Raw genomic sequence first — 11,621 nt, 5'->3', positions numbered from 1 at the left:
TAAATACACACATACATACATACATACATACATACATACATACATACATACATACATACATACATACATACATACATACCATACATACATACATACATACATAACATACATACATACATACATACATACATACATACATACATACATACATACATACATACATACATACATACATACATACATACATACATACATACATACATAACATACATACATACATACATACATACATACATACATACATACATACATACATACATACAAACATAGATACATACATACATACATACATACTGTCACTGGAATTTCCAATCCATACAAAAATGGTTCCAAATTTTTTTGCTTCACCACTGTCCTTTGTTAGTCCATATGCTTTGAATCTGGGCTGCTTCGGTCCACACGATCTGAATTTTGATAAATTTTGGTTAAAATGGTCCTGAACATAACAATTTTCTGATCCCAATGGCCCTGAAACATAACCAATTCGGGGTCCACTACGGTCCTGAACATAATAATTTTTGGTCGGATACCCTGTATTTACTGTGGCCAAAAAACAATAAAATTGTTAATTCTAAAAATAGCTGACAATGGTTAAATTGTTTTGAAAATTACATTTTTGGCTTTGTAATGCTGAAAATTTGAAAAATACTATGAATTTTTTATGGCTTTATGGTGATGGAAAACTGCAAAAGGAAAATAATACTGAAAACTCAAAATACACACCGCAATAGCGTACCTATTTTCAACAGCCTCCCAACGAAAGCATTACTCCAAGTTACACATATTTTTTTTTGCTGAACTTTTCCGCAAATTACCTTGTTTTTTTTTTGGTGAACCTTCTTGGAAAACTGCTGTATGCATTGCCAGCAATAGTAGTTATATGTTTTTTTCAAAATATTTTTGCACATTAAGAAAAGTAACAAATATTGTGCACATTGTCAACAAAAACTGAATTCAAATTCAATATAAGTTTACATAGTAACATTCCACTTCTAGATTTTGTCGCTGTGTAAGATAAATTTCGTTTTATTTTTGCCGTTTTGAGATGCTCGATTTATGTTTTTTATTTTAAAATTCGAGCACGTGCAGCTTTGCTACTGAAAATTTTGCGGTCGAGAAGCAATTTTTAAGTTGAGCACAAAGCGAAATATACCTGATTTCCAGTCAAGAAAGTCCAAACATAAGTCGAAGCAAAGTCGAAACACACCCGATTTCGGTCAAGTAAGTCAAAAACATAGGTCGAGAAACAGTCAAAACATGGGTTGAGCACGGTCGAAACATAAGTTGAGCTCATTCGAAACATACCCCGTTTTCGGTCAAATAAGTCGGAATATAGGTCGAGCACAGCCAAAAACATAGGTCGAGCACGGTCGGAACATAAGTTGAGCTCAGTTGAAACATAACCAATTTCGGTCGAGTAAGTCGAAACATACGTCGAGCACAGTCGAAATATAGGTGGAGCGCAACCGAAAAAACCAGCCAAGCACAAAAAGAAGTAAAGATCGAAAAATAAGTAGCGAAATACATAAAATAGCATGAAAGTTTGATTAGTATGATTAGTATTTTTTCACACAGGGAGAGCACATGCTTAGCTTTTTTTTCATATACCAACAATGATTTTTGCCAATTTTTCTGTTTTTACTTACAATCTTTTTAGAAGCAGAGACACTGGTTACTCAATACCTTGCGCCATCGAGATTTTTTACGATCTTGCATGTTTTTATGCATGTAAACTGCCCAAAAATTTTTTTGTGATGTAGCTTTTTTAAATTTTAAATTTTGTATTAATTATGCAATATCCTTGAGCAAATGTCAAAAAAAAATATTAAGTTTTTTATGAAATAATATCTAGAAATTGAGAAGAAATGCTGCGACTGCCATGTACTCAAGGTGAAGTTGTCTTCATAAAAAAGTAGGTTTTCTTTTTTTCTCGTGGAAAGGTTTGTTTTGAACACAAAGAATTCGTTTGGCCTTCATAAGGAAAAAAAACTGGATATGTTTTCAATTTTACTCTGAAAAGTAACGAAAAAATAAAAACTTCATAAGGAAAAGAAATTAGGCATGTATTCAGTTTTACTCAATTTATCAAATTTTTCAATTCGTCGCCATCAAAAAATTGCTGATAAAACTCATTCCATTTTTAGAAAATTTACTCAAGGTTCTTCTAGCAAAAATTTGTCTCTGACGATACAAAATTTCATTAGCAGCGATTCAAAATTGTCTCTGACGTCTTCAAAATTTCATCAACAGCGACTTCATCAAAACTATGAAGTTTGTGTGACTCCTTTTTTCCTTAAAATAATTTTATGGAACTGTATGAATAGCGTTTTTAGTTTACTGTAAGGCCTAAGTTTTGATTATCAGAACAAATTTTAACAAAACTGCTCGTATCAGGGCAAAGCCCTGAATGTTCCGACTGTATTTTAAGGTCTCACCATATAAAAAAGAAAAATGATAAATTTTGCTCCTAGTAACATAGCACCTATGGCAAAGAAATCGCTGATGCACAACCCTTTTAAATATGACAACAATACCTTTCAGATGATATAAAAATGCGTCAAAAATGTTTTTGACGCATTGCTGTTTAGCGGCAAATTATGCAGCTCAAAGTCATTCCAAATTTTTTTGAGGCTATTGTTATCACACAATCTAATTATATTTCCGGATTTTCGTATTGCCTGTAGCGGGATGTTTTCAACAAGTCGATGATTGTTTCTCTATTTGTCTTTTTTTCTCCATATTATTCATAACTTCTTCGAAGCGACAATTTCTAGGGAGTCTTTAAAGGGTCTTCCCGTGATGGGTTTCCTGGGAAAGGGTTTCTTCTTGATACACTCAGGGTGTCCTCCTGATACAAACAATCTTGCTGTTCTGGCTTTCGAAGAAAATTTTGAAAGTTTTTTTGTTGTTCGAAAAAGTCAAGATATATGTTCATTTTCAGTCAAGAAAGTCGAAACATATATATGCGGGGTCAAACAAAACATATGTTTTTGAATGTCAATCGAATTGGTCAAGAAAATCGAAATATATTGAACTTTTTTCGAGAAAATCGAAACATATATGAGCTGGGTGGAATAAAGTCAATACTTTTTTTGTTGAATTGAGAAAGTCGAAACATATCAAAATTTGGTCGAGCAAGTCAAAACATACCAAAATTTTGTCCAGAAAGTCGAAGCATACCAATATTTGGCCATAACAGTCGAAACATGCTAATTTTTGGTCAAGATAGTGGCAACATAATTCGAGCAACTTGACCGGGGTATCCAGAAAAACCACAAAATTTGAACCTTTAAACGCTCATCGTCCATTTTGATATAACTTTGGACAAAATGGATGAACTTAAAGGTTGCTCAGTAATCAGAATGATTGAAGTTTATCTAGTTTGTGTTGCAAAATTTGTATCAAAACGAAACAAGACTACTCGTATCAGCGTGAAGCCCTGAAAGCTCTGACTGCTTTATTTGTTCTTATTAAGTGGTGTTCGTTTTAAAACAATTGAAGAATTTTTCAAAAAAGTGAATTTTTTCAAGCTGAGAGTTTTTTTTCAAATCAAACCATAGAAAGAATAAAATGATAAATTTTGCTCCTAGTAGTATTATTGCACCTAAATCTCCGCTTACGCGTTAATAAAAATCTCCTCCAAAAATCAATGTCCCAAATTGCCCAAAAATGGCTATCTTTAAAACCCCATAACTTTACAAAAAATGATTTAAAAGTGGAATATCCTTTAAAAATTGAGCTCAGGACAATATATTTTAGATTATATAAATAATGCCGTAAAAAGGATTAGTTAAAAAATCGAAATTGTTTCTGAAGAAAAAAACCACCTCGAGCACAAATATTCCGTCACTTTCTGCCAAAGTCGGAATAATAATTATATAGCTGACTGACTAAACGTTACATTTACTCATTTTTTCAATAAAATACTCATTTTTTGGAACGAGAAGGACAATCATTTTTTGGATGTAATTTTATCCAAATATATTTGCCACATTTCATGTTATGAAAAAAGAGCGCGTTTTTATCAAAAATGGAAACACAACTTTGAACCGCTTAGCCTTTGGACATCAGGTGTATATTTATATTCCAAATTGCTGGAAAATTTATAACACGGATTCCCTCTCATCGTTTGAGTTTTGGGTTTATCATTTATTCAGATCAGCTGGTCCTTTTCACCTGTTTATAACAGAGGAAATTTTCCAGTGTTTGAATAATTTAGTACATCATTTTGAGCAAAATTTTCCAACATGGTGTGTATTCGACCATTTGAGATATGTCTTACGACAATTTTCGCGATTTTGTGTTTATGGTAAGCGAAACTATGGCAATTTGTGTCCATTTTATTTTGTTGAACATCAAAATAAACGCAATTTTTTATGAAAGATTTGTCAAAAAACATCTTTTCATTATGATTTTTGAATGATATTGGAAAATATTGCTTTTTGGTAAATATGCTATTGCAACATGCATCTGTAGAGTCTACTGGCTGGATTCTCGAAATACCACGCCCTCCACGTATAACATTTCAATCAGAGCCTCAATAGCTGTTCTCTTTAAACAGATTTTAAGAAAAATATCTTTTCCCACGAAGCAACTGACAACATCACCATCGGAGGATCTACCTTACGATGATTCGTAGTAACTGAGTAACTTGTTCACTGTTTTGCGTTAGGCTCAACAGTGCTATGGTCAATGGCCAAGATGTTCTTTTCAACTGTGACCCAGATGATGCCAGCTGTCTGTGTGCTGACCTGAGCAACGCTTCCAGCTGTTTCTGTGACTGGGGCTATGTCCTCGACCCAGACTACACTCCCTCAATTGGGAAGATGAAGTTCTGCACCAGGAACTGCAAGCATGGACATCTGCATTGCTGGACTGACCCCACATCCCACATAGTATGTCCAGAGGGAGAGGAAACTTGCACATGTGCTTTCGGATACACTGCTACTCTCAGCCAAAACGAGGTATTTTTGCTTATGAACGGTGTTATGGAAGGGCATTGTTTGTTGTTATGGTTATGTGAAGGTGTTTTTGGACTGGCTTAATTGAATCTAGTTTTTCTTCAGTTCATTTTAGTAATGTCTATCGAACTTGTCGGTCATTTAGAAAAAAGAATTTCTTCCGTTTAGGCTCCATCTCATCCTAGTCCCCCTCAAAGCACCCAATGGCATATCTTAGTCTCATTTATTGGTTTTTACATAGAGGTCTTTATCTTGTCGGGAGGTTAGGATGCGAAAGTGTGAAACTTCCGATTTATCAACACGAAAATTGGCCATAAACGATTATTATCCATGGAACTTCTTTGCGGGCATCTGTAATATCTTGGTTCTGGCCTCAAATGACAAAATGTCCTTAGCGTGCAATCTTTTCAAATGCTGTTCTAAAAATTTCTGCTTCTAGCTATAATTAAGTCAAAAATTATCTCAATGTGCAAACAAGCCGCTTTATCCGCAGATAGCAACCGCTGGTTTTATAATAAAACAAGGATAGCCGCTTGCTGTGCAAGTAGCACAAAACAGAATGCTCCGACCATATTTAAAAAAAACACAACTTTTTTTTTCAAATTGCGTCGTATTTTGTCTTAGTGTGATGGGAGAATCTAAACTAAAGCCTATAGCTTTGGTAGCAAAACAAAATAAGGGACATTTGACAAAAAATTTCATCTAGAAAATATCAAACTTCAAAAAATCAAAAAAATTCAAAAAAATTTTCAAATTTTTACAGATTTTTTTATTCGGTCTCACACTTTTTTTTCAAAAGAAGGCGATCACAAAATTCTCGATAACGAGTTTCACTTGAACAAAACTAAGTAATAGTTTGTCTTAAAATTTTAAAACTAATAATTATAGGCCTATTACAAGCCTGCTCGCCCGTTTTACTAGCTTGAAATTAAACGAAAAATCCGAAGATTCAAACCGATTTTTCTCCAGAGGAGGATTTTTTTTTGTAAAAATTTTAGGTCGTTCGAATAACAACTAAAAGGACTTTACTATGATGTAACCCATTCCGATGATTATTTGCGGTACCTGATTTTGCGTGAAAAAGAAAAAAAAAAGAAAAAACTATAACACACCCAATTACAAAGTTTCTCCCTATTTTCAATGGTCGAAACAAAAAATCATAGCTTCTTTTCCACTGGTGTTTGTGCTGTTTGATAATTTGAGGATACTTCTTTTGAATAATGATGTTAGGTTAAAACGCGTTTTTGGCTAAAACAAACGAAATACCATAACAAAACTATGTAAGTTTAGGTTATCTGTGTGCCTGTGAACTGTCACAAGAAGTACCTTCTGAACGACAACGAGCTATGTCTTTGTCCCCCTCACGGGATGAACTCCACCGAGGTAGATTGCGAATGCGTGGACGGGTTCGTCGGAAACAAGACCACCCACCCGGGATTCTGCAAGGGATTCCAGTGCGAACAAGGTGAGGGCTCTTCGTGCTTCTGCCCAAACGGACCCACTGACCCTACTACGTGTGAATGCCAGACTACCCCTGGATCAATGACCAAAAAATCTTTTCTGATTGAGGAGGGTGGTGCTATGAAGCGCAAGTGCATCCCTGGAGCCAGTTGTGAAGAGGGGGAGGTGTTGAACTCATTTGGGGATAATGTGACTGACTGCGTTAAGGATGAGTGCATCAAAGGTACTCCGTTTTGTGACACTGGATCAGTGTTCAGGTTCTGTGAGGATGGGTTTACTGCCAACTGGGATATGACATGCATCCCGGTTCAATGCAACGACAAGATACTAAACACGGACGTTTCCTACTGCACTTGTCCAAAGAACAGTGAAGGAAACACCCAAGAACACAATTGTCGCTGCTTTGTCAACTACGTGTCCGACTTTGACAAGCCAGGACAATGTCGCACTTTGTGTGACGTGGACATGCCCAACTGTGTTAGTGAGGACACACAGCCGTGCACTGAAAGTAACAACCAGAACTGCAAGTGTGCCGAGGGGTTCCAGGCTGCTCTTCTGGACACTGACAAGAACGGGAGAGTCATTAATGTGGATTCAGACGGTCGTCTTATATCCGAGCATACCAATGGCTACAATTCCCAAATAAGTGGAAACAAGGTGGGTTGCGTGCCCATTTGCGATGATGCATGGGATGCGTACTGTATAACGGATGAAGCTGAGATCACTAAATGCGCGGACGGGTACACTCCCAACTGGAACCAACAGTGCGTGCCTTATGACTGCAACGCAGGTTTCGAACCCGAGACCTATCACTGTGACTGCGACCAGGATGCCTTCGGGTCATTCACTTCAGTTATTGGTCTAATAATTGCAGAGGACTCTGAGTTTCCACTGACTTGCTATTGTCTGCCTGGATACATCTCTGCTTTCATGAAGGAAGAAAGGTTCTGCAAGGAACAAGTTTGCGACCCATTCACTGACCCTTACTGCACTGCAGAGGCTAATGACGATGGATCTTTGCGGGTTGAGACATCCTCTTGCAACCAGTGGTACATGCCTATCAGGGATCTTTCACGCGACACAGACCCCGAAGACTCTACAGAGGCGTGGAAAGCAGAGTATCCTCCGGTTTGTCACTACACACAAAATGTGAGCTACTGCCAACCTGGTTCGTTCGGGTGTGATTCTAGTTGCGCCGTTTACCCCTGTGAGTGTGAGTATGAAAACGGATTCACTGTCCTAAATGGAAAATGTTATCAACTCACTTGCGATCCAGCAACAGTGGCTGCTCAATATCCAGATGGAAATGGGTACCAGTTTGCGGAGCAAATATGCACCTCTCAGATTAACCCGGACTTCAACCGGGCTTACTACTATTGCACGGCTGGATTTTTCCCCAATGGAACCGGCGGCTGTGACCAAGAATGTAACAGCTACTTCCCCGAATGTCAGAAATACGCCGACTTCAACCATTTCCAATGCTCGTTCGGCTACGCGCCCAATCTGTTTGTGACAACTGAGGGTTTCGCAGTGGACCACACCTGCATACAGGTGGAGTGTAACTCAATCAAGCAGAACTGTGTATGTCCTTCTTACTATGGCCAGACAAAAATAAAGATGGAAAAAGATTGCGAGTGTGAGATGGGCTATGCTGCCGACGGCTTTGGGGGGTGTCAGCAGATTTGCTACAAGGAAGGAAGAGCTGAGGGCGACGGAGTTATGAATTGCAAGCGAGACTGCGTAGGACCTGTGTGTAAGTGCGATCTAGGACACTCGTTGCACTATGACAGAGATACCAAGTTGTACACCTGTGTCGAGGTGGACTGTCACAAGGGCAACGGGAACTGCTCTTGTGGAGTTCAGGAAGACGGGGAGCAGATGCAAGTGCAGGAAGGGGGAGTGGATTTTGTCAAGTACTTGGAGGAAACGGACTGTCATTGTGTGAATGATACTCTACCTCTGCACGATGGATCATGCACAGAGCCCATTCTGAGGTAACGTTCAATACCCGAATAAATTAATAAAACTAATTGGCTCTTCTCTATCTTCTCATATGAAGTTTGGAGCCCTTTTTACTTCTTTTATCATCAGGAACACGAAAAATTATTGAACATATCTGCCTGGATATGTTCAAAGATTTTTAATGTTGCATCAAAACTTTTAAGAATGGTTTCTAATGAGAACACATTCCTAAAATTATTGGAACATCATTAAAAAAACTTTTAAGTGGCTACACAGCACAAGCCTATCCATCAGCTGTTTTTAAATAAAACTCTCCCAAGAAATAACTTCAATTGGTGTCTTAACGGTATTTTTTTGCCCACTTGAAACAGGAAGCAAAACCTCAACTAGGAGAAATTCGGAACCATTTTCTTGCCTTTTTCCACTCAGCAATGAATATTTTTCTCAGCTAGGATTTTGTGCATTTGCAGGTCCTGCGTGACGTGTAGTTCGGACGATGGGCTGAATGCGTGTGTGGAGGAGGTGGACATAAATGGGATCCGAGGCATCACGACTAAACTGTGTGACAAGCACTCTGGCTACTTCGGCTGCTGGGTGCGGGAACAGGAGTGGCTCAATGGCAGCTACTACTTCGAGAGAGGCTGTGGATACTACTGCTCCGACTCATACTACAACAACACCTACTGCTACACAAACCAGAAGGTTACCTTTCATTCCTTAATGCCGCAGCTCCTAAGACACGAACAGTAGCGTGAGGTGACAACTGGCCGAAAGCGACAATTCGCACTTTTTTGAAAAAGCGACAGCTCGATGAAAGCAGAAATTACTAGATTTTAACTGAAGTTCTGAAGTCGGGATGATACGTGCTGCGTGCTTGCCAGAACCGGGACACCAATTGTGTACATTAAAACGAGATTTTAAATAGTAGGAAACAAAAACTCAAAAATAAAAAAATTCAACCATTAGATTTAAAGCATCAAACTACCATGCCGATCTCCATCCCATGCCGTTTAACTTTATCACGAGTTGTCGCTTAACCACTTGAATTTCAATCAATTCAAAGAAAAATACGCCAATTTTGTCAATGATGCATCCGAATTACAATCTCAAAGTAGAAGACACGTATCCATCTTATTTTGAAATAAAACTGCAGAAAACGAATGCAAAAATAGTTTTATTAGATAAATTTTTGCGAGTGTAACATTTTTTTCGGCAAAAGGAAGCAAATAAAATTTTTTTGACGATTATATACCACATTTTAAGCTCACGCTAAAGACCTTTTTACTTGAATAATTTAAAATTTACTAATAAAAATGTTTCCTTATTCGGCCTGTGGTTGGTTTAGGGAACAGATAATGAAGAGACCATCTGTCAACAGTGCTGCAAAGACGAGGACGACTGCAATATACTCAAATTAGCCTCCTTCGCTAATCTTCCCGCCACCCTGCAGTACCCCAAGCTACTCACAGCCATACTCGCTGCCTTCACGTGTGCTGGATCGGTCAAAGGCCACTTCCTCATGACCTAGTTTTCAGCGCGGACCCTCAATGAACATAACCAACAAAGAAAAATTTTGGACGAAAGCTCACTCACCGATTCCCGAGTGGTTCCTAGAAACCATTCGGTATACTCGAACTTCATCTTTCAGAAGCAATGTATATTTATTTTATTGTGTGGTTGAAATTTCGGTTTCAAAATTAGCTCTTGAGACTTCATCAGCATATCATATATCATTTTGAGATTTCAGTGTAAAATTTTTGACCAAGTTAAGATACCCCTAAAGAAATTTAGGGGGAGGATGTTAATTTGGCTCCAAGTTGGAGTTTTCAACCATTTGAGCGATTTACATGAAGCGCTTAGCAATTTTAATCTGAATTCAATCCTGGGGATGAGGATGTTAACTTGATCCAAAACTTCAACGTCCTATTCTGAATTGATCATATCCCAGACCGATGTATCATCTGCAACCTTCAGCATCCAGTTTTTGCTCCGACTTTTAGCAAAAATGACCAACTATTTCCGCTGTGTGATTGCTCGATTGTTAGTTTCACGAAATAACGGCTATAGATTTTTTTCTACTTTCTGAAAGATTACATTGAGTTCAAAATTGGAAAGACAGTTGGACGAGGAGAGACCATTCTTTTCCTCAATTCTGGCTAACAATTTATCGAAATTGCCTTCTGTTGATATTATTCTATGAAATTCATTTTGGCCAGTTTTTTTTCACAACTTGCCTGCGGCGAAGAATTTTTTTTCCGGCAAAATAGGGTCTTTATAGAGTTTTAGGGGTTCTAGGGATTTCGGACTATCAAATCGGTCGACTTGAAAAAATGTGGACCAAAATTTTTACTGGTCCTTTTCAATACTCTTCAGCAAGAAGATAAAATTCTTGACAACACTCAAAAATGATTGGTTGAAAAATAATCGAAGTGTGGCATCGAAGTAATCGTTCAAACCATTTTTCTAATCACATTTAATTGACATTTTATATTTTTCGACAACGCCCTGACTAATTTTTCGACAACGCCCTAATTAACTTTTCGACTAAGCCACGCCCAATTTTTTGACTATGTCACGACTAGTTTTTCGACGGCGCTGCTAACTTTTTGACCGCCGCGACCAGGGGCGGATCTAGGATTTTCTCGAGGGGGGGGGGGGCGGATTTTCAAAAAATTTTCCAAAATTTTGACGACCTTTTTTTTTTAGGTCAACCAAATTGATTTTTCGAGCTCTCCCAAAGCACTGCTTTGCCCCTATTTTGGCAAAATTTTCAGTTCCGCAGGCAAATTTTTGAAAAAACAGTCAAAAAAGCCGTTTTTGGGCACTTTTTGAAAAATTTTGACAAAACAATCGCGTTTTTTTTTTTGGCGCGCGCTCCCCCTCAAAGTTAGTCTATATTGGCGCCAAAGGCGCCTTTAGAAAAATTTTAGGGTCGTTCGGCCAAAAATGGATTTCTCAAAAAGTATCAAAGGGGAGACCCTTTGGGTCGGCAGGGGGTCGAATCCCTGAGGCGAGGGACGTCCGCCCCCCCCCGCCCCCCCTCTAAATCCGCCCCTGGCCGCGACTAATTTTTCGATCATGCCGCGACTAATTTTTCGAACACCGCGACTAATTTTCCGACCGCCACGACTAATTTTTTGACAATTCCGCGATTGATGCTTTGACCGCTGCGACTAATTTTTCGACCGCTGGGACTAATTTTTTGACCTCCGTGACTAATTTTTCGACCGCCGCGAC

General features: G+C 38.3%; 2 protein-coding genes across 2 annotated transcripts in view; both read left to right on the top strand.

Moving 5' to 3' along the window:
- The window catches only part of LOC134842663 (116 kDa U5 small nuclear ribonucleoprotein component-like), a 410,937-nt gene that overhangs the window by 275,443 nt on the left and 123,873 nt on the right, over positions 1 to 11,621 (top strand). The gene's annotated exons all lie outside the window — the stretch shown is intronic.
- Positions 4,168 to 10,140, top strand: LOC134841503 (neurogenic locus Notch protein-like). Its single transcript, XM_063857529.1, has 5 exons — positions 4,168 to 4,309; positions 4,673 to 4,964; positions 6,252 to 8,416; positions 8,855 to 9,086; positions 9,730 to 10,140. The coding sequence occupies exons 1-5, from the start codon at positions 4,248 to 4,250 to the stop codon at positions 9,910 to 9,912; spliced, it is 2,934 nt and encodes a 977-aa protein (XP_063713599.1). The 5' UTR covers positions 4,168 to 4,247; the 3' UTR covers positions 9,913 to 10,140.

The sequence above is a fragment of the Symsagittifera roscoffensis genome, chromosome 3, assembly GCF_963678635.1.
Source record: "Symsagittifera roscoffensis chromosome 3, txSymRosc1.1, whole genome shotgun sequence".
In the NCBI taxonomy this organism is placed as follows: Eukaryota; Metazoa; Xenacoelomorpha; order Acoela; family Convolutidae; genus Symsagittifera; species Symsagittifera roscoffensis.
The sequence above is the reverse complement of the archived record's forward strand: the minus strand, read 5'-3'. Positions and strand labels throughout refer to the sequence as shown.

Coding starts and splice junctions, on each gene's coding strand:
- LOC134841503 (XM_063857529.1), top strand. CDS start 4,248: ATGGTGTGTATTCGACCATTTGAGATATGTCTTACGACAATTTTCGCG. Junction 4,310..4,672: donor TTCGCGATTTTGTGTTTATG/GTAAGCGAAACT, acceptor GTTTTGCGTTAG/GCTCAACAGTGCTATGGTCA. Junction 4,965..6,251: donor CTACTCTCAGCCAAAACGAG/GTATTTTTGCTT, acceptor ATGTAAGTTTAG/GTTATCTGTGTGCCTGTGAA.